The 19,917-nt window shown below is 47.3% G+C and overlaps 6 protein-coding genes and 5 non-coding genes across 11 annotated transcripts; 3 read left to right on the plus strand and 8 right to left on the minus strand.

Moving 5' to 3' along the window:
* Positions 1-409: 409 nt before the first annotated feature.
* C8Q69DRAFT_464515 (hypothetical protein) lies at positions 410-2,497 on the minus strand. Its single transcript, XM_028630429.1, has 2 exons — positions 2,010-2,497; positions 410-1,949 (listed from the first exon to the last, which is right to left on the minus strand). The coding sequence occupies exons 1-2, from the start codon at positions 2,022-2,024 to the stop codon at positions 543-545; spliced, it is 1,422 nt and encodes a 473-aa protein (XP_028485883.1). The 5' UTR covers positions 2,025-2,497; the 3' UTR covers positions 410-542.
* C8Q69DRAFT_t71 lies at positions 2,452-2,578 on the minus strand. The gene has a single exon. It is a non-coding gene; the product is annotated as a tRNA-OTHER (tRNA).
* A 1,902-nt stretch (positions 2,579-4,480) lies between these two features.
* Positions 4,481-5,844, plus strand: C8Q69DRAFT_497937 (hypothetical protein). The gene is made up of 4 exons (XM_028632289.1): positions 4,481-4,819; positions 4,869-5,047; positions 5,100-5,574; positions 5,634-5,844. Exons 1-4 carry the CDS (start codon positions 4,553-4,555, stop codon positions 5,826-5,828), a joined length of 1,116 nt encoding a protein of 371 aa, XP_028485884.1. The 5' UTR covers positions 4,481-4,552; the 3' UTR covers positions 5,829-5,844.
* A 705-nt stretch (positions 5,845-6,549) lies between these two features.
* C8Q69DRAFT_t65 lies at positions 6,550-6,679 on the plus strand. The gene has a single exon. It is a non-coding gene; the product is annotated as a tRNA-OTHER (tRNA).
* Positions 6,680-6,879: 200 nt separating this feature from the next.
* C8Q69DRAFT_t70 lies at positions 6,880-7,006 on the minus strand. The gene has a single exon. It is a non-coding gene; the product is annotated as a tRNA-OTHER (tRNA).
* A 902-nt stretch (positions 7,007-7,908) lies between these two features.
* Positions 7,909-9,326, minus strand: C8Q69DRAFT_464518 (6-O-methylguanine DNA methyltransferase). The gene has a single exon (XM_028630430.1). The coding sequence runs from the start codon at positions 8,905-8,907 to the stop codon at positions 8,269-8,271; it is 639 nt and encodes a 212-aa protein (XP_028485885.1). The 5' UTR covers positions 8,908-9,326; the 3' UTR covers positions 7,909-8,268.
* Positions 9,261-11,814, minus strand: C8Q69DRAFT_519631 (general substrate transporter; the record flags this gene model as incomplete). Its single annotated transcript, XM_028633474.1, has 8 exons — positions 9,261-10,083; positions 10,142-10,468; positions 10,516-10,598; positions 10,658-11,049; positions 11,104-11,189; positions 11,238-11,305; positions 11,358-11,643; positions 11,701-11,814. The coding sequence occupies 8 exons, from the start codon at positions 11,812-11,814 to the stop codon at positions 9,715-9,717; spliced, it is 1,725 nt and encodes a 574-aa protein (XP_028485886.1). The 3' UTR covers positions 9,261-9,714.
* Positions 11,815-15,213: 3,399 nt separating this feature from the next.
* On the plus strand, positions 15,214-16,998 carry C8Q69DRAFT_401058 (dihydrolipoamide dehydrogenase; the record flags this gene model as incomplete). Its single annotated transcript, XM_028627911.1, has 4 exons — positions 15,214-15,355; positions 15,461-15,540; positions 15,615-16,097; positions 16,159-16,998. 4 exons carry the CDS (start codon positions 15,214-15,216, stop codon positions 16,996-16,998), a joined length of 1,545 nt encoding a protein of 514 aa, XP_028485887.1.
* Positions 16,999-17,414: 416 nt separating this feature from the next.
* Positions 17,415-17,486, minus strand: C8Q69DRAFT_t69. Its single transcript has one exon. It is a non-coding gene; the product is annotated as a tRNA-Glu (tRNA).
* Positions 17,487-18,046: 560 nt separating this feature from the next.
* Positions 18,047-18,132, minus strand: C8Q69DRAFT_t68. Its single transcript has one exon. It is a non-coding gene; the product is annotated as a tRNA-Gln (tRNA).
* Positions 18,133-18,396: 264 nt separating this feature from the next.
* C8Q69DRAFT_443984 (hypothetical protein) lies at positions 18,397-19,256 on the minus strand (the record flags this gene model as incomplete). Its single annotated transcript, XM_028628966.1, has 2 exons — positions 18,397-18,895; positions 19,000-19,256. The coding sequence occupies 2 exons, from the start codon at positions 19,254-19,256 to the stop codon at positions 18,397-18,399; spliced, it is 756 nt and encodes a 251-aa protein (XP_028485888.1).
* Between the last annotated feature and the right edge of the window lie 661 nt (positions 19,257-19,917).

Raw genomic sequence — 19,917 nt, forward strand, 5'->3', positions numbered from 1 at the left:
TAGTTTCTACATCTTTGACAGTCTCTTGACGGAAGTCGACTCGACTACTAGACCAAAAAGGAGAACTCCTTAGACGTCTGGCCCCTAGGTCTGATAGAATATATAAAATTCGAAATACAGTGCTGTTGCAGGAAAGTAGGATGGGAAACAGAAGATGGAGGAGCTGGGATGGAGATGGTCAGTACACTTTAAGTATTCCCCGTCAGTGTATTTAAGTACACCGCCTTCTTTGCCCGGCCTTCAGGAAAATGTATACTAGAATAGACGTAATAAGTTACTTTAGAAAGCTTTGCCCCATTTACATTTACTTAAGGACAGTTTTTTTAGGTACGAGTGGAAATAATAAGGCCGTATATGGCCTCCATGGTCGTCATTTTCGGCGCCAATTCCACAGGTCCTCGCATTCTGACTGTAATGATACAAGGTCTGTGCCTTTTCCACGTTTGGGTGTCTCTATTTCTTTTTATAGCGACGATCATCTAGTCAACCGTGGAACTAGAATATATTACAGCGAATTATCATCGTTCACAGTATCATATAATTTATCGTAATATTTCCCATTCCAAGCCAACCAGCCATTTCTCTTTATTCTGTGCTGCCGTCGCCTCGCCGGGTCGACTGTCTAAACCACGCACCGTATCCTCAAATCCAAGCTCGACTTCCCATAGAAGACCATGGTGAACACCGACTACGTTATTCTTGCTGAGTTTAGGCGTCTGCTCCGAAGCCGTAGACGGTCCGAACCCTGTAGACTTCGACTGCGGTGGCCCAACTAGGAGCAGATTCCTATCCTGCGACGAGGAGTATTGACTAGGCTGCAGTGGCTGTATTTCTGCAGAATGTCCCTTGACAAGGGTAAAGGGCCCCGAGGCCAGCGTTCCTTGGCTAGCATTAATAACCTCTGCTGTTAGAAGGAATTTCTTCTGTTCTGGTGAAACATGTGTCTGTGCGGAGTTCGACATAGTCCTTCTATTATGCTCCCCGGTTGCTGCAGTCTCCAGAATCCAGCTCCGCACTTGAGTAGCCATACCACCAGGTACATAGCTTGGAGTATTAGACCGCGGCCTTCCCCGTCCCAAAGAGCGTGAGGATGGCGAAAAGGGTGTTGGGATAGAATGATCGTCAGTTTGGTATGACGGGGACGGTGAGCGCGGCAGTACGAATGCTGGTTTCTTTCTCTGCCGGGGAGACTGAGGTGCTGGCGTGCTGGACCCGAATCGTATCTGCGGAGAAGGGCGCGATACGGACTGAGACGCGCTAAATAGAGAACGAGGGGGGGCTCGAAATGGAGTCTTTGCGGCTATAGAAATGCCAGGTCTTGATGTTTCAGTCGTAGCAGAAAGACTCAGTCGAGGTGCTGGCGTAGCTATTGGTGCTGTCGCTCTAGGAAGCGCACTTGGCCGAGGGGATCCATTCCGCGCTTCGGAAGGCGAAGGAGGCTCAGAAGGAGATGAGTGTATAGGGTCCAGGTGAGAGCGTCGACGATAGGAAGAGAATACCTCCGGATCAGCAGAGACACGACGTCTCTTGACCCGGTTCGGAGTAGGCGGGAATATCTCATCGAATTCCGCGACTAGATCTCTTTCCCCGTCACGGGGATGTGAGTCAGGGACGTCATGCTGGGCGCCAGAACCTGGAGAGTTTGATGGATTCGCGTCTTCCTCTTCTGAGTCTTCTATAGCATCTTTTTGCCGAGAGGATGATGGCGCTGTATTGGATCCTAGTTCGCGTCGCGGACGAGCCACGGGGGATGAAGGTTCTTCCTCATCACTACTGTAGATTTCATCTCTACTGAATCGACTAGGAGTACTCCCTGGAAGAACAAATCTAGGAGTCGATGCAAACTGTCGTCCCGCACTGGAGGAGGCCGGAGAGCGGAATGCCAGCCCTGCTCCTCGCGCGGAAGCGGAGCGGGGACGTTGCGACGGTAGGCGAAACGGAGAGGGGGTCTGTATAGATTGTCAGCGTCCAGATTTGAATATTTCTAGGCCATTACTCGGGGTTCATACTCCTATAGGAGGCATGGGGTATCCTGTAGTTGTACGAGCATCTTTGAGTTAATGTAAGAATCAGAGAGATCAAATGTCTGATACAGTAAGCTGCACACCGCCTTCGACACAGGCACAAATGGACTGCTTTCGAGATACTTCTTATGATAGGTAATGGCAAACGTTGTATAGCTCGTGAGCAATGGTATTGATCTTTGGCTATAGTGTCCCTCTGTCCCAGCATTCAGTGGTGGTCGTTCACCATATTCAGTGTATTGTAGCTCGGGTGGCCGAGATTGCTATTGCCACACAAGGAGAATCAATTCTTTTAGTAGCGCAACCACATCAATAATAATAATAGTAGTAGTAGTAGTATGGGTCTTCAAAGGAGACTCTGTACCCATAGGTGTAGGTTCACAGGATATGATGAGGGGAGGAAAGAAAAAAAAATGAAAAAAACAATTAGCATGTCCTGGTTTCGATCCAGGGACCTCCGGGTTATGAGCCCGCTATTGTAATGTTAGTGAATTTGATCAATATATATTGGGTCACGTGATTTCTTACGCGCTCTCCCCCTGAGCTAACATGCTCTGATTATTGAATATATAGTGGCAGGTGGATTTTAAGAAGGATTTTTAGTTATCATAGCTATATTTTCTTAAGTTAGGGAATTATTATTTAAGCTAAGACATAACTAGTTAGTTAGTTAACTACCTTCTGTGCTTCCCCAGCTCTCTTATTATGTCTTTGTTTATAGGGGATTGCGGATGTGACTTTCTTGTTGTAGTGCAAGAAGATCCATTCAAACCCTACAAGAGGCTAGTTGTTTCCTTGAGTTTAAAGTTGATTGAAAACATATCTAGATTTTATGATGCGGATTACACCCATCTTTTGTAAAAAGATAGAGGTAAAGTCCAGCAGAATCTTCATCAGGGTCGATCATTCCAGATAGAATCCTGGCCACGATGGTGTCATTGACTCTTAGAAATGCCCTGGGTTATTTACGAAGAATCGAAGGGCCATATTCGTCTGTCGACATCAGCTGGCAGGGGAAAGTAAAATGAAAAGAGCACATAGGTACACCTTCGAAGAGACCAAAAAGCGTGACGAGTTTGATGACATTTTGCCGAATCCTAGGGCACGGAGATAATATTAGGATCTATACTGGCATTTGGAAGTAAAATCTCTGAATTGCCCGCTATCCTAATTAATTGGAATCTATCACTAGTTTTATGCTAGAAGACGAATGAAGAACAATATTGCTGCGTAATCCACCTGAACAAGCGGTAAACTGTTCACATCGGGCAGCTTGTCCAACAAAAAGGACATATAGACCCACTTTTTGGCCTGAAGATTATATCTAGGTTCCTCACATGCAATTCTTGCTTCCAGTTCCTGAGCACACTTCACGAATTCACATGTGAAATGAAGGCTTAGCAAATAAATGACAACCTAGAGTTGCATGACAGATGGAGGAGACCCGGAAAGCCTCATCCCCGAGTTCCTTGTCCACATTACTCGGAGAATTTCTGACATAGACGTCCACTGAAGAATCTCTAGAGCAATATCACAGATATTTCTCTCGGGTTTAAAAGTAGCATAAAGTCTTGGAGTCTGAAGAGAATCAGCCTCTAAGACATGTCTCTGGTTTTTGTTATCCAATGACCCTACCAGTCGCGGAGAGTCGGGGAATTCCCCGTGTAGGATCCAGGAACGGGCAGCTGATCTGATGGCCCACCCATCCACACGTATATAGATTGCATCTTCTCGTCGACTCATATTATGGGACCTCCACCTACGGGGTTGACCGGGCACACCTATAGAATGGTTTGGATCCTCTGTAGTGGATTATTGTTCTCGCGGAAGGATACTACTCAACCACTCTCTTTGCTCCCATGAATGCCTTACTGAGGTATCAGCAGCCACACTCATGAGGCAGTTTATGCGGTTTCTTTCCCCACGGATGGGTTGCTGGCCAATTGAAGGATATCGCAAGGTGGTTCCTGATATCCAACGTACGATGCCCGCATTTCTATTATCTCATGCTAATCGTCGAGGAGAGAGAGTCTGGAGCAGGACGATGAAGATAAATGGAGGCCATGAGCCCATCGAGGTGAGGAGGATAGGCCCAGCAAAAGTGAGTAAGTGTCAGTATCAGTTTCCCAATGGCTTTCTTCAGCGTCCCTGTCTCTGCGGCCAGCTCCGCCCCCGTTTCCGCCCCCGTTTCGACGTCTTCTTCTCCCGCTCTGGCTTGTCCTGTCTCCAACTTTGCCCCCGTTTCGACCTCTTCTTCTTCCTTTTCTTCCTCTTCCTTTTTTTCTACTTCTTCTTCTTCTTCTTCTTCTTCTTCTTCTTCTTCTTTCCCCCTTTTTCCGAGGTCTCCTGCCTCCGCTTTGCTGCCTCCTTATGCCTCGGTCTCGACCCCTGCCATTCCCCCTGTCCATCCCTCTGACTCTCTTGCTTTTGCTGGTCTCCTCCCTCCTACGCCTCATCCTGAGGCTCTGATTGTTCGTCCGCTTGTTCTGTTTGTTGCCAGGTCCTCCGCTGGCAGACATGACACCACTATGGAGTTCTTGAGAAATAGTCTCTGTGGTACCCGTAGAGACTATGAACGTGTCTATGGAGCCTTCGAGGCCGATTCCCCCGATTTAACATTCGTGCATGGCTCGAATCGGCCGTTTGCGCCTACGGGGCTTATTGCAACCCGTATTAGAACGTTCTTAACTCGAGCGGAGAACGAAAGACGAGATGTAGTTCTGGCCATAAATGGCTGGGACGGTCTTACGACAAATGAATTATCATTTGCCTCTCTTTTCCGGCCTGTAGAGAAGGTATGTACACATTCCCATTTTTCATTTTCATTGATGTCGATATACATAGATCGCTGTGAAACTCCGGATCTATGTCGATTCGCCCCGTGTTTTCAAAGAGGCCGACGCTGCTATTGCAGCGAAGGTGTTCACCGGAGAGATTGATATTGAAACAAATGGACATCTGCTTCCGGATTCCACGGCTCAATTTATCTCTAAAGTGCGAGCTATTGGCGCTGCAAAGTTGCTGTATGAACTATAAATTCCCCTGAAAAGCTGGCCATCTAATTTATATTATTAGGCTCTCCTCGGATATGCAGAGCCTCCTTAGTGAATCGCACCAAAGAAACACTCCGCCGAACCCTGGATCCCTGCAACGCTATAAGTGCGCTCAATGTGGCAAGGAAATGCCGACCATACAAACCCTCAATGTGCATCTTAATAGATCGCACGGTAACAAGGTCTCTTGCAAGTATTGCGGGATGATATTTGGCAGAAAGGACCACCGAGATCGGCATGAACAAGCGGCTATCTGCCCCGAACATCCAGACTATGTGGCTCCAGAAAAGAAGCGCCGGGCACCAAGAGGCATCTCTGAACGTTTCCAGAAGCGTGTAGAGACAGCCGCGAGCCGGGGTAATCCCAGCTCGGACAACGCCTATCCGGCGTACCACGAGTTGCAAGCTAACGACTCGAGATTTCCACGGGTTGATATTGACAAGCCCATTGTTTATCGAGGAGAGGTCTTCTGTCGATTTCCGGCGTGTGTTCACCCGGTAAGTATTATGATTTCTTTCTTAGAATATTTCTTTCTCACAAGCTAATATTGTTCTAGACTAAATTCAGTGAGACAACTAAGTTGAGAACTCACTATAAACTGAAGCATGGGCTCATGTACCCGGCCTACACGGTCGGGAGAATGTTCCCGATTGATGAGAAAACACACGCCGATGGTTTGGAGTGGTTGGCTCGCTGTGTCTATATGGGAGAGGATACTGCTGGCCCCCAGCCAGTGCCAGAACGGCGTTGACAGAATGTAAACATACTATATAGAAATATTGATATTTCTATGCCTTCTCTCACCGAAATAGCTCATTACTCCTTATGTCCCGAATGAAATCCTAAAGCTGCGAGCAGATAGGTCGCCGGGCTGCCGCGTCGCGTAGGGCTTAACAATCATTCAAACATACCTTAACGGCCTTAGAATAAGTCTCTGATCGGAACCAGGGAATGCTATCATCCTGTATTTTTTGATTTCTTTTCTTTCTTTTTCTTTTTTAACCTCCAAGTTATCTGTCATGTTCCGAGGGGTCAAGCTGGCCCTGTGAAGCTTATATCCTCCTCAGGGGCGTAAATAACCTTTCCACCAGATAAGATACTCCGTGACAACCTTATTCCGGCGCCTTGCAACACGTTTGTCGAACATGGCTTCGAACTTATTACCTCCATTGACTGCAGAAGGCCTCGTCAGAAGTTGCCGACCAAAAGTGTCTGCTTCGGAGCTGATTCTAGCTGCACGACTGAAATCACTGGATGATTCCACTGGCTGAGCATAAACAGTACACTGTCTCCTATAACACCCTAAGGTTTGATGGCTTCAATATTTTTGAGAGCATCAGCTAAAAGATTATTGTTGGATTGCCTCCTAATAGCTGATCACGTAGTGCAACAATCCCCCTGCTCGAGAAAATGTGGCCATAATATGGATGCCCTTCTTAAAACTTAGCTGGGTCTAGACACTCACCAATCAGAGCATGTTAGCTCAGGGGGAGAGCGCGTAAGGAATCACATGACTCAAATACATACATTGAACTGATCCACTAACATTACTATAGCGGGCTCATAACCCGGAGGTCCCTGGATCGAAACCAGGACATGCTATCCAATTCTTTTTTTTTCCTGTTTAGAGCAACCCTTCTTATAAATCCTAACCTTCTCTAACAAAATATAAATAAATTAATATACTATTAGTGGCTAACTAGTATATATCTTTTATTGATTCTTTTTCTTTAAGGTATTAAGTGATTCACCGCCTTCCTTGTTCAGGAATAAAAAAAGGGAGAGTGAAAAAAAGAATTGGATAGCATGTCCTGGTTTCGATCCAGGGACCTCCGGGTTATGAGCCCGCTATAGTAATGTTAGTGAATTTGATCATTTTATATTGGGTCACGTGATTCCTTACGCGCTCTCCCCCTGAGCTAACATGCTTGTGGATGTGTTTTTGTCGCCTGGATCGTCTTAACTGGGCATTCAAATTCCTGGGCACTCAGGCATTTATCTCACACCTTCCTTTTAGGAACTATACAGACACACACCCGGTATACGGTGCTATATACGGTGATACCGATGGTTAAAATCCTCTTCCGGACTTCCCAGAGCGGTCTGCTTTATTAAGATGATGTATTGAGATAGCAGTAGCTTACGGGCGTGGCAACATGTGTATATATATAGAGAGGGAGATGTAGATATACAGCATCAATTTAAACCAAACTCGATCTACTCCGATCATAACCGGTGGCTCCGCTCGAATCCTTGACACGCCGATGAGATAAAGTATTCAGTCTATAAAACCCAAGCGGCATCCTGCGGTCATAACAATGTACGCCGAGTTCTGTGGCTAAGAGGGCCATTCACCAGTAATGTGACATTTCTGGATGATAGATGTGAAGGTTGGGTGAAGATCTTAATCTTTTGTTCTTAATTACCTGCTACTCCGCCTATGTTATGATCCTTTTGGTTTAGACACGAGTATTTCGGTTTCTGGCTGAGGTCCGAGATTCTGAGTAGAGCGTTCGTGCTCTTTTGCGCAAGTCTTCGAACCTCGCAAAGAGGCGTATCTATGTGTAACTTGGGCGAAAAGGGGAATATGGGTGACAGCAACAGCGGTCAATATACCGTCGAGTAGATCTAGTTAATATCTGGGATGCCCCAAAAATGTACAGCACACAGATACAAAGGACACATTCCAGGCTCCTATATCAAGCCCTATGTCGGAAACCTGGATAAGCTATCCAACCCCTGGCCGAAGGCTGAGACTACCTACTACTGGAGCCTTCGAAACTCCGTAAATCCCAAACGACACCAAAACAAGCATGAAAATGCTAAAAGATCTTGATGGTCTTATAGTTACCATACCCGGTTATAAGAACCGTAGGGGCTAGTCTTATCTAAACGTCGACCTTAAGAAAAGTCTTGCTTCTTATACCCCGTGTCTCAGTATCAACACTCTTGCAAGCGGTTGCGGATATTTTGTCCATACTCGACCTGCTGGTAGCTCTTGCGAATCTTACATCTCTAGTATTGCTCGCAGGGTATGAACCTCAGACATCAAAAAGTAATCAGCAAATGCATCCTAAGTTCTGGTGTACAGCAGATTGCGCGCATAGAACAAACACCTGTCAAAACGAAACTCAGAGACCCAGAAATTATCATCCTGCTCCAAACCCACCATCCCATCCCGAAGCTCCCATCTACTCTTTCAGACCCAAATCAACCTTTCCCAAATCCTTAAAATCCTCAAAACACTGCCCCATCGCTCTTCCCTTATCATCAAAAATGACTCCTTCCCCTTTCAACAACTTCGTCTTCTCCACAGCATAACTCCCCCCATTTCCCCACGCTCCCTTGTACCCTCCAATCGTCCGATCCGTCGCCAGGACCCGGTGGCACGGCACATCCGGTGCGAATGGATTCGTTCGCATGGCATTCCCGATAGCACGTGCGCTGGAGTTGAGATGTGTGGATAACGCGGCGTATGTGGTCCAGCGGCCTGGAGGGACGGAGAGAAGGGTACGGTAGACGAGACGGCGGTAAGGGGTCAGAGTGGGGTGGGAAGAGATGCGGTGGAGGGATTTGGTTATTGAGGAGAGTGTAGGTGGAGAGAGCAGAAGAGTGGTGGTAAGGGCAATGGGTGATGTGGATTGGTGTTTCTGGTTCTTATGGGTTTTGAACGGCTGAGATGGAGAAGACCGTTTGATGATTTTTGAGGAAATGCTGTGTTTATGTAGAACGGCAGTTTCTGATTTGAGTTTCTTGGTTTGATTCTTTGCAGTGTTGACATTTGCCGTTGATAAGGCGGTGTCGGTAGATGATGTATGGTCTTTCTCCATTGTGTTGGGAATCCTTATGGACGTAAGTCTGATGTGGGAAGGCTCCGAGATGGAGAGGCGGATAGTTGATGTACCCAGCCTAGTATCGAGCTGAAAACAATCCTGAATGAGTAGATTTCCGATCTGCTTGTAGTGAATAGATGTTTTGTTGAGAAACCACTTAACGCGTCCAGACGCGTCGAGTCGACGATAGGAGTCTCGAAGAATATGTACCACAGGGACGAAATATCCCCGATAGTCCACCGGTCAGGTCTCTTAACTCACTGGCATAATAAACAGATACTTGAAAGGTAGAGGGGAGAACTGATATAAGAAGTGTTTGCCGAAATCAAATCCGTCTCGCATTAATCATGCTGCTCCGGAAATGACCAATGAGGATTGTGGAATAGACAGTGCGATGAAACTGGCCAATCACAATCACCTGAGGTGTTCTCTGCACATGGCTTTACAATGTCCACCTCAATTCTAACGCGTTTCCAGTATTTTCAAGAGCAGATAAATAAAATAAACGTACAGCGTTTCATTAGTGAAATAGATTGGATAAGTCCTCGAGTATCTCCAATGTTTGTGTACCTAGAGCCTTACGCTCCGAAGACGGTTACAAGCTTGTCGCAAGTGCATAAAACCACATTATAGTTATGGCAATCTATATTCATGGATTGCACCATTCATCGAACATCACCGGTTATTTCGTGTTATCTCGTCACTCATTCCAGTACACGTAGTTTCTCATCATGGTATTACAACGCACATCGAATAGACGCGATATCCAACCACTTCCACAATAAGGTAGAATGGATGATGATCCTATGCGGAGTTCACATGGTCAACAGCAACTTTATCGTCGGTTGAAGTTACTTTTCTATCCAAGTCCAGAGTCAGCGCAGGCGCATTAGACCGCAATGGCTTTCCCGTCTCTGGGTCAACGACACTGTGGTTACGACTGGTGCCCTGGACCAAGTCCGGGTTTTCGGCCTTGAGTCGAGCAAAAGTACGTTCTGCATCCCAATTCCAGGGAGTGTCTGCTGCAAATAGCAGGTCCATATCCTCCAGAGTGCGTTGGTTACTCTCCGGATAAAGAGCCCAGACCATCGGAATACTGATGACATTGCTGATAGCAAAGATGTAGAGGGTCTTCTCTCCAATGGCGCTGAACATGACAGGGCAGAGAAGGGTCTGGGAGCACAGCATATCAGATTTGTCAACCATAGGATGGATAAGGGTCGGAACTTACCAACCAGCCATTTCCAATACTCCAGCCTACCACACCCCAGGCGTTACCTCGCGCTCGGACAGCCAGGGGGAAGATCTCAGCAGGATACAACCAAGGAACAGTCAACCAAGTCGCACCGAAGACAGAAGTGAAGATGAAGACCATGGAGGCTGCTGCCGCACCGTACTGGGATGCCTTGGTTGCATGACCGGCCGCGGTAGCATCTATGCCCAGCCGAGAGAACCCACCCGCAAGGAACATGGCAATGCCTTGTACAACCGCACCCCAGTACAGGGTCCAGCGACGGCCAATGCGGTCCAATGTGAAGACACAAATGAGGGTGGCAAACTGACCAGGTGTCAGACAGATTCATTTGTGTTACTCAGATGACGTACCATGTAAAAGATGTTGTTCAAGCCACTGATCCATTGGCTCTTATCTGCATTGAAACCAGCGATCCGGAAGATTGTAGGCGCATCTTGAAATTCGGTCAGTCATCCCACAACTCTGGATCTGACAGGGAAGAATGGAACATACATATAGTAACACCTGCAATACCAACCCATTCTTGAATGATCTGCAGCCAAATAACCAGCTGGACACGACGACCGATGTGGAGTTTTCCAGACTTGTAGCCGAATAGCATCGCCAGATATGAATTGCCGTGAGCAATTGTCTTCTCAAGTTCCGCGATATTCTGGATGTCTCGGAACTCGGCATTCACCCTGATCAGATCTTCACCCTGACTACCACGGAGACGGCCAAGAATATAACGGGCTTCCTCATCTCGACCGACTTTGACAAGCCAACGAGGAGACTCTGGGAAGAACCACACAATGGCGAAGAGAAATAGCAAAGGGATAATCTGGAAGGCAATAGGAAATCGCCAGCGAATCGCAGATGCTCCTGCATCAATAAAAGACAAGCCACTGTAGTATACAGTCAGAATGGTCACAGAATGAAGTATCTATGATAATACGTACTACTCCAACCAGTAGGCAATGACAACGCCAAAGATATTGAGCGTAAACTCAATGGCGATGAATTGCCCTCGAGATGTGTGTTCGGCCTATTGACATGGTTAACGGAGATCGGAGACACGAAGACGACGACTAACAGTTTCTGTGGCCCATACAGGCACAATGGCATTCAAAATACCCGTTCCGATACCGTTGATGAAGCGCGCTATATTTATCAGCCTTTGCAGTAAAGAACTTTTCAGAAGCTTGAGTCTTACCGCAAATCATCCAATTGTGATTTTGAGCAGAACATTGCAAAGCTGCACCAAATACTGCCCACAGCGCTCCGGCAGCGATCGACTTGACTCGACCTATGCGGTCTCCAAGCCAGCCACCAAACAGTGCTCCGCAAAGAGTGCCCAGATAATAAACAGAGACAATTCCGCCTTGGAGGAGACTGTTTGTAACCACTGGTGTGTTAGGGGTTCCGTCTACGGTCGTAGTATAGCCGAAACCCATAAGGTCGATGTAGTCTTTCGCATTATTGACACCACCCATCATACCCTATCACGCAATCTGTCAACGGCCCATCGAGGCTTCATTGTGGTAATTCTGCTATACCTGGTCATAACCGAAGAAAAGAATGGACAACGCCGCCACACAGTTAATAGCTACGAGAAGGCTACGCTTCTCAAGCTTGTGGACAATATTCCACGGGGGTATTTTATCACTCATTGCGAATATCTGTCTGTCCTGGAAGGCTGTTCTAGTTCACAGAAAATGTGCAGGAAGAAGAAAAGGAACTCCAACGGTAAGAGCATCACCTTATGAAGAAATTGGTGCCTCTCAGGCCCAGACCATGACAGATGGGCTCAATAGAGTGGATACAGCTCCAAGGCTGTTGGCGGCTGTACCATAGAGGGGTCTTAATTGTTTCGAGACCATTCTGATCACTACGGACATTGTGGTGGCGCTCCAACTATTTAAAGCTGCAAAGAATGTAAGAGACTCTGGACCATCTGGGACGCACCCCGCGTGCAAGTTTATCATCCGTGCTTCAGCGTCTAGACCTGAGCAGGATAATATGATGTCGATCCCATACAATTTTGCCTTGAGTATTCGGGAATATTCGCAGATCGGCCTGTCCAGTCCACACTACTGGACAATTACTCCTCCCCGTGGGACAAACTGGAGAAGGCGCTTGATTGCTATTAGCGGGGTCTGTACTGCAAAGGGAACCTGGAAGCGCTCGAGATCGGGCTCTGAGAGCATCAATTCGGTAATCCGATCTATCTCCAGGCAGAAGATAACCCGCTCCCAGCGAGAGAAAGCCCTCTGATTCGAGTAGCATTTGCTCTTTGTGGCCATGATCTCCAAACCCTGACTCAGAGTGGTGTGACTTCATGGTCTAACTTCATGAACTAGCCTCGTGCAACACACGAGATTCTATCTCGAAATCTCTGTACATAGTACGTATATCGTTGGCTCTCGGCATATCCTTTCGGGATCCCACATGGGATGGGATTCACAGAGACTCAACAAGGCGCAAGTGAGCCTGTCGGTTACACCGTGGTTGTCCTGGAGGTAGACAATTACGTCGAGGTCATACCCTTTGCTGGTTAGTGGTTAGGGACTGTGCATCGCATCCCTTGAAGCGGGGGAAAGACTCGCGGGGATACTTAAGCCTGGGGATCGGATCGTGGAGAGAAACTGGGGGCGATCGGGAAAAGTCCGAGGGTCAGTTCGTTGGCGTCAAAATTAACCGTCGGCTTGGACCGGTGCGCGCAGTCGGGTATTTTTGGTCTCTTGCGGATTGTATTCTCCATGCAACTCCTATAAAGGACAGGATGAAGAAGCAGACTTCGATTGATCCACCGCAAGGCACTTAATGCTCTCCTGTCCAAGTGTCGATGCACGTCGGAAGATAGTTATTGCCGTGCTTGTCTTATTCGACTAGGGGACTATTATTATTTTCTGGTTCCCAGATAAGATGCCGTTGTTCACTCGTTTTTCATCTGTTTCCTTATGGCACTGACATCGTTACGGACATCTAGTTTTCGGACGATCCTCTGATTCTCTTTTCCTTTCTTCTTCCGTGTTGAATGCTCGAACACCATCGCCCAGATGGGTGGAAGATATTGTTCGACCACTAGCCTGGGTGTCCCAATCATTCTGATGCGAAGATATCGCTCGTTCACTTCAACTTCCTCCAATAACACAATCTCTCTTTTTAAACATTTGCTGCGACGAAACTTGGTTTGATCTAGCTGTCAATATGACTGCCAACGGATTACCCGTCCTGGAGTCGAGTGACTCCAGTCAGACGTTATCTTACAGAATTAAGAGATACAAGAAAGTATTCACTGTGCGGAATCGAGATTTAGCAGTAGTCATCCCAGTAGAAAAGGAGAATTCATTAATAAACCTACCCTCACAGGATTGGATTTCGAGAGATACCGACCGCCGTAATACCATCACTAGAAGTGAGAAGATTTATGATTTATCTAACTATAATACTTATTAGAATCAGCTATGATTCTTATATTGGAGTCTTGAACGTCCTAATTATGACTATAGAAGTTTATCGTACTCACCAACCGTGGATTGACGAAGAAATGAAGTCGATGATAGTCTCTAGATTCTTAACCCCGCATGACTATTTTCGTTGAACGTCAGCGTTGAAGTAGGCTAATGTCCCTCTAATTCAATACACTTCTCTTCCATTTGGTATAACTATTGGCTAATATTGAATAGTCATCCACCAGTTTAATGGGCAGTATACGGGTTCTCCTAAGAATCCTGACATGCAATATAGAGCAGCTAATTGGAAGACTTGCCTTATCTTTATGCTAGTATGCGCCCACGGCTTATCAGAGAGCAACTTGAAGTCCAATTTATGTGTATCTTTTATTGGACTAAGGTTTCTAAGACGTAGTGCAATGTATTCAGGGTATATTTTGAAGTCTAGAAAGGAGATATTCAAAATATTCCGTATATTGAGCAGGATAGCATAAAAGACTAATCTAATGGATACTTAAGAACTAGACGACTGATCGAAGAAATAATAATAGATTATCTTCCTAACGCTAGCCACGGTAGTCACGCAGATCATCCCTATAACTCAAGCTAAGCTCTTTGGTCCGGCGCATGTTCTTACTGAAGGAATAGTATCGATATATGGAGCTTCCCGCATTAATAATTTGTGGATTTGGGCGAGGTTAGCAATTACCAGTACTTATGGACAAAAGTTATATACCGGCATGAATCATTTTCATCCAGCTTAGCCCTCGATGTTGCCCTTTGGGTGTTATGTTACTATTAGCTCGGCCCAATCGAAATTTAGCTAAAGTCTTTTAGCTGTCTATATGCGGGGCCCGCCTAGCTGATATTTATATTTGGTCTGCACCGTAAACGGTGTTATCATGCGGCATTTTATATATCTTATTGACCACCCGTTTGATACAACCTGTCACGACGGCCACTAGAGTAGCTAGGCATAAGACAAGAAGCAGTATTTGATTGAGTACACTTGCATCCATGTAATTTATAGTTAGTCAGACGTATCTGATATCTCGCCACTCCGGTCGATCTATATAGTTACATAGTTATGGTAACAACACGTTAGTAAGCGTCTAGTCTTTCCTGCGGAACGGATATCCGGAAGTATCGGCAGTGAAGCGCATTGAAGGGGAAAATGCGTTTCCCAGACATGCAGACTCGGGACACCATTTAGCAGCCATCTCGCAGGGGTTTCGAAGCTCTAAGAGACGCTTGATTGGAGAGGCCGCTGTAGTCCAGAGTATCTAGACGGATACTGATCAAGTCTTGTCGACGCTGGCGGGCAAAGGCTTTGCCCCTAACTTACTTAACTTAACCGACGCGGCCCGATGCTGGATGATGACATAATGCACAGGACGATACGGTAACTTACCGGCGTTACGATACGAGCCCGGCAGCTTCTGCTTCAACGTAAACCTCCAAACTCTCGAATCCTCCCAACATCCTGAATCTAAGCTCATCCTCTCCACCCCTCCCAATTGCTCACGCTCCTCCCGAATCTTTCGTCCCCGAAGGATTTGGCCTTACTGCTCTCCGCTTCTAGTCTTGTTTTCTGGTCTCTTTCCTTCCGCCGTCATGTTCCGGACTATGCTGCCGCGGGCGACGCCGCGGTCTGTCCTCCGCACAGCCGCGCCTCGCGCTGTTCCCTCTAACACCGTCCCTGCTCCATCTCTCGCCTTTATGGGATTCTCAAAACGTGGCTTGGCGACTGCATCAGGTGCGCATATTGTCTCTTCGCCTGTTTCTCGTTTGTCTGGAGGAAACACTGGTCTCGCAGCTGTGAAAAAGGATTCAAGCTGACCCTTCGTTTGATGCACAATAGAAGAGCACGACTTGGTTATCATTGGTGGCGGTGTTGCCGGATACGTTGCAGCTATCAAAGCTGGTCAGGAAGGCCTGAAGGTGCGATAACCCGGTATCCCGGCTCATATGATGGACGCCGGCAATAACCGCAGTTTCTAACATGAGCTCTGAAGACCGCATGTATCGAGAAGCGCGGTACCCTCGGTGGTACTTGCCTTAACGTGGGATGTATTCCCTCAAAATCCCTCCTGAACAACTCCCACCTCTACCACCAGATTCTCCACGACACGAAAAAGCGTGGTATTGAGGTTGGAGATGTCAAGCTCAACCTCGAGCAGATGATGAAGGCGAAGGACACTTCCGTCGAGAGTCTGACAAAAGGTGTTGAGTTCCTGCTGAAGAAGAATGGTGTCGACTACATCAAGGGTACCGGTTCCTTCGTTGATGCCAACACTGTCAAGGTCAACCTGCTTGAGGGTGGCGAGCAGACCCTTCGGGGAAAGAACATCATTATTGCTACCGGAAGTGAATCGACTCCCTTCCCCGGCCTGACCGTCGATGAGAAGAGAATTGTCACCAGCACCGGTGCTCTGTCTCTGTCTGAGGTTCCAAAGAAGATGGTTGTGATTGGTGGTGGTATCATTGGTCTGGAGATGGTGCGTTAGCGACAAATCAGTTGTTCCCGTCAACAACTTAAGCAATTCTGACCTCTTTTAGGCCTCTGTGTGGTCCCGTCTCGGTGCCGAAGTCACCGTTGTTGAGTTCTTGGGTCAGATCGGTGGACCTGGTATGGATGCAGAGATCTCCAAGCAGGCACAGAAGATCCTGAGCAAGCAGGGCATCAAGTTCAAGCTGAACACCAAGGTCACCAAGGGTGACGACAGCGGTGAGAACATCGTCCTCAACGTTGAGGCCTCTAAGGGTGGTAAGGAGGAGACCCTCGACGCTGACGTCGTCCTGGTTGCTATTGGTCGACGCCCGTACACTGCTGGTCTGGGTCTGGAGAACGTCGGTCTTGATGTCGACGAGAGAGGCCGCCTGGTCATTGACCAGGAGTACCGTACCAAGGCTTCCCACATCCGTGTCATCGGAGACTGCACTTTCGGTCCCATGCTCGCCCACAAGGCCGAGGAGGAGGCCGTTGCTGCCATCGACTACATCAAGAAGGGCTACGGCCACGTCAACTACGCTGCCATCCCCAGTGTCATGTACACTCACCCCGAGGTCGCCTGGGTTGGCCAGAACGAGGCTGAGGTGAAGGCTTCTGGCGTGAAGTACCGTGTCGGTACCTTCCCCTTCAGCGCCAACTCCCGTGCTAAGACCAACCTTGAGACCGAGGGTCTCGTCAAGTTCATCGCTGATGCCGAGACTGACCGCATCCTGGGTGTTCACATTGTCGGACCTGGTGCTGGTGAGATGATCGCCGAAGCCACTCTCGCTGTCGAGTACGGTGCTTCAAGCGAGGACGTTGCCCGGACGTGTCACGCCCACCCTACCCTCTCCGAGGCCTTCAAGGAGGCTGCCATGGCCACCTACGCGAAGCCCATCCACTTCTAGAGTGTTTTGAAACCTGCGTCCGCTAAACCTAACCTGTCATGTACTTTCTCTCTAGCCTGGCATCGCTAGTCACCACATTTGGCCATGTAGCATCTCGATAATATCTCATATGTTATCTCTTCCATTACTGCCCGTGTCACAAAATATAAAGAGATATAATCGTCCGTCCATGCGTCAGATATCAAATATCCTTGCATCTAGTAAAGCAGTTATGTACATTACATGTGGAGACCTAAGTCATCTCACTTCCACGAGATAAAATTCCCTTAGCGGTGCATGAAATCGGGAAGAAAGGCATTATCACGAGATCGAATACAGCTGTAGACGACAGACCATTTTCTATCGTCGACTTTCCATAAAGAGCAAAAAGCAACGAATTCCCCAAAAAAGGAATTCGAATGTTGGTAATCCTGTTACTCCGATAGGGGGAATCGAACCCCCGGCTGCTGTGTGAGAGACAGCGATGTTAGCCACTACACCATATCGGACTTGGTTGTTGAATCACGTGCGATCTTATTGATTTATGAAGGGGTTCTCCCGCGATATCACCCGTAACTTGGGAAAGGGCATATCTTTCCCGCGAGGAGCACCGCCAGACGGGGAATCAGGGTATGTCAACCCACGAGGCAGAGATCCAGATGGAGGAGGCCTCATAGGCAGGGAGGCAGAGATCTTGCCCATTATCTGAGGCGAAAGATTGTTTGAGTGAACATGCGCGACAACATTGAATGCGCTTTTGCCCGCCAGAAGCATGGAATACTGGAAATAGCGTGCGAGATCAGGATTCGGATACATCTAGGGATCGAGAATGATTATACAGGAATTGCAAAGCAAGTGCAATTAAAGTTTTAGGATAGATTAACTACGTTCCTAAGCATTTGTCGGAGCTTCGGAGCTTCTACGTAAGTAAAACCCAAAGGGAAACCAGGCAGGAACAAGGACTTGATAAAAGAAACAAAAAGCAATTAATTCACGAGTGCTACCGCCAACTGCGATGACAATCGATTATGAATCGATGGATATGAAAAAATAAAAAGAAAAAAAAAGAAGGTCCTACCCGGAATCGAACCGGGGTTCCCGGAAGATCCTGAAGGAAATCAGAATCCGATGTGATGACCGCTACACTATAGAACCGTAATCCTGATTGAGCCAATGAGGGCTCTTGAGGAAACACGCTCTTAATTTGCTTTATTAATCGACTTCAGCAAGGATCAACTTTTTTTCTCAGACTATGAACTAGATCGCGGTATGAAGCAGGATCGACCAATCTGACGAACATAAGAAAAAAGCAAATGGGATTGATACAGTATACGAAGATGATATTAAATAAAAAAAGGGCGAAAAGATCAAAAAAACGTATTGAGTGGATGGATCTTGAAAATGTGTCATGTTTCAACGTTAACGAGCTATCCCGTTTCGACGCATCAGATATGGTAGCGGTGGTCCATATGCGCCTTGTGGTAGCATATTGATATGAGCGCCCCTATAGCCATATGCAGCATCTAAAGGAAAACCCATGGGTGTAGCGTATCGCAAGCCAGGACCAGGCATGAACCCTTGAGACATGACAAAGTTCAACATATTGAAAGGACCATATGGGTAACAGTGCTCGTGTTTATGGCGATGGCCGTGGTGGTGTTTGTGATTATGTTCATGAAAATGAACATGGTCGTGGTAGTGATGGTGATATTCATCGTAATAATCGGGCGGGCCTGGCGGTCCATACCCTGGTCCTCGCGGATGGCGGTATCGGTATCCGTGGTAAATCGATCCGCCTGTACCTGGGTCACCATAAGGAGGAGTCCCGTAATTAACACCAATGTCATCCCTGGTCCCTCGTGGAAGTCTGGAATAGTATACGTCCTCAGGACCATACGGCGGCAAGTTCAAATCGTCCCTGTACGCAGAAGAATTTGTGAGCTGATTTGTCCAACAGGTATAGGAAACCTCGAGTAATAAACGAGTGATTGGAAAAGTCATTGAAACACCTACACAACGTACTGCATGCGCGGTCTGTATCTTCCCCGTCTACGGGAATATGGACGACGATACCGTGGATACTGAGGCCAGTCCTCATCGTCCTCTTCACTGGCGACCCATGTTTCACGGCCATCGAAACTATAACTATCCAAGTTGTCTCCTGGAAAGTGGGATGGCCAACCCCCCATCTCGGGTTCATCAATGTACATGCCGCGTCTGCCACTGGGGCGCCTCCCATAGGCCCACGGATGAGGCCTTCGATACCCATACTCATCCATTAACGCGGATAGGGACAAATCAAGAGATGCACGCAAAGTCTGAAATACCGAAACACTTTACAGTGTTGTGTCGCTTGTATCTGAGGAAAAGATGAGAGATGTGCCTATCCAGAAAGTCAACGTAAAGGGTCGGGGAAAGCCTAGGACCACGAGAAGAGACAGTATTTATAACATGACCCAAAAGTGCTCACTGTCTAGCTTTAATCAGCTTACTCCTCATGTGGCATAGCTGGTGAAACGATAATAACTAAAACAAGGATGGATTTGAGTGTAAACATAAACAGACTCAGGAGCCCTGCAACACTGCAATGCGGTTTGCTCATCAAAGTTAGAATTAAACATAAGATGTTATGCCGGTGGAGAGCACTTTGGGTAGGGCATACATTCTAGACCAGAGATGAAAGATGGAGCCAAGAGAATTGCAAAAGAAACGGTTGGAACTCCCAGGGTTGTTTGCTTCCTAGGTCTCACCGCTTCCATCAATGTCTGGCGCATCAGCGCCCAAAAGAGCGTTGTTTGCTGCAGAGAAGATGCATTTGACTGAAACAGATGCAGCCTAATTTCTATATCTAATTTCGATCTTGCTCCTGACATGGGTGTCCTTCTATGAGTGACTACAAAAATTGGTCAAGATTCCGCAGACTCTAGACTTCGCGACGAC

Source organism: Paecilomyces variotii (assembly GCF_004022145.1).
Source record: "Paecilomyces variotii strain CBS 101075 chromosome Unknown C8Q69scaffold_4, whole genome shotgun sequence".
In the NCBI taxonomy this organism is placed as follows: Eukaryota; Fungi; Ascomycota; class Eurotiomycetes; order Eurotiales; family Thermoascaceae; genus Paecilomyces; species Paecilomyces variotii.

Excerpts from the sequence above, each read along its gene's own strand:
- C8Q69DRAFT_464518 (XM_028630430.1), bottom strand. The coding sequence starts at position 8,907 with ATGGAGAAAGACCATACATCATCTACCGACACCGCCTTATCAACGGCA.
- C8Q69DRAFT_497937 (XM_028632289.1), top strand. The coding sequence starts at position 4,553 with ATGGAGTTCTTGAGAAATAGTCTCTGTGGTACCCGTAGAGACTATGAA. Across the intron at positions 4,820-4,868 it reads TTTTCCGGCCTGTAGAGAAG|ATCGCTGTGAAACTCCGGAT; the intron begins GTATGTACACAT and ends CGATATACATAG. Across the intron at positions 5,575-5,633 it reads TTCCGGCGTGTGTTCACCCG|ACTAAATTCAGTGAGACAAC; the intron begins GTAAGTATTATG and ends ATATTGTTCTAG.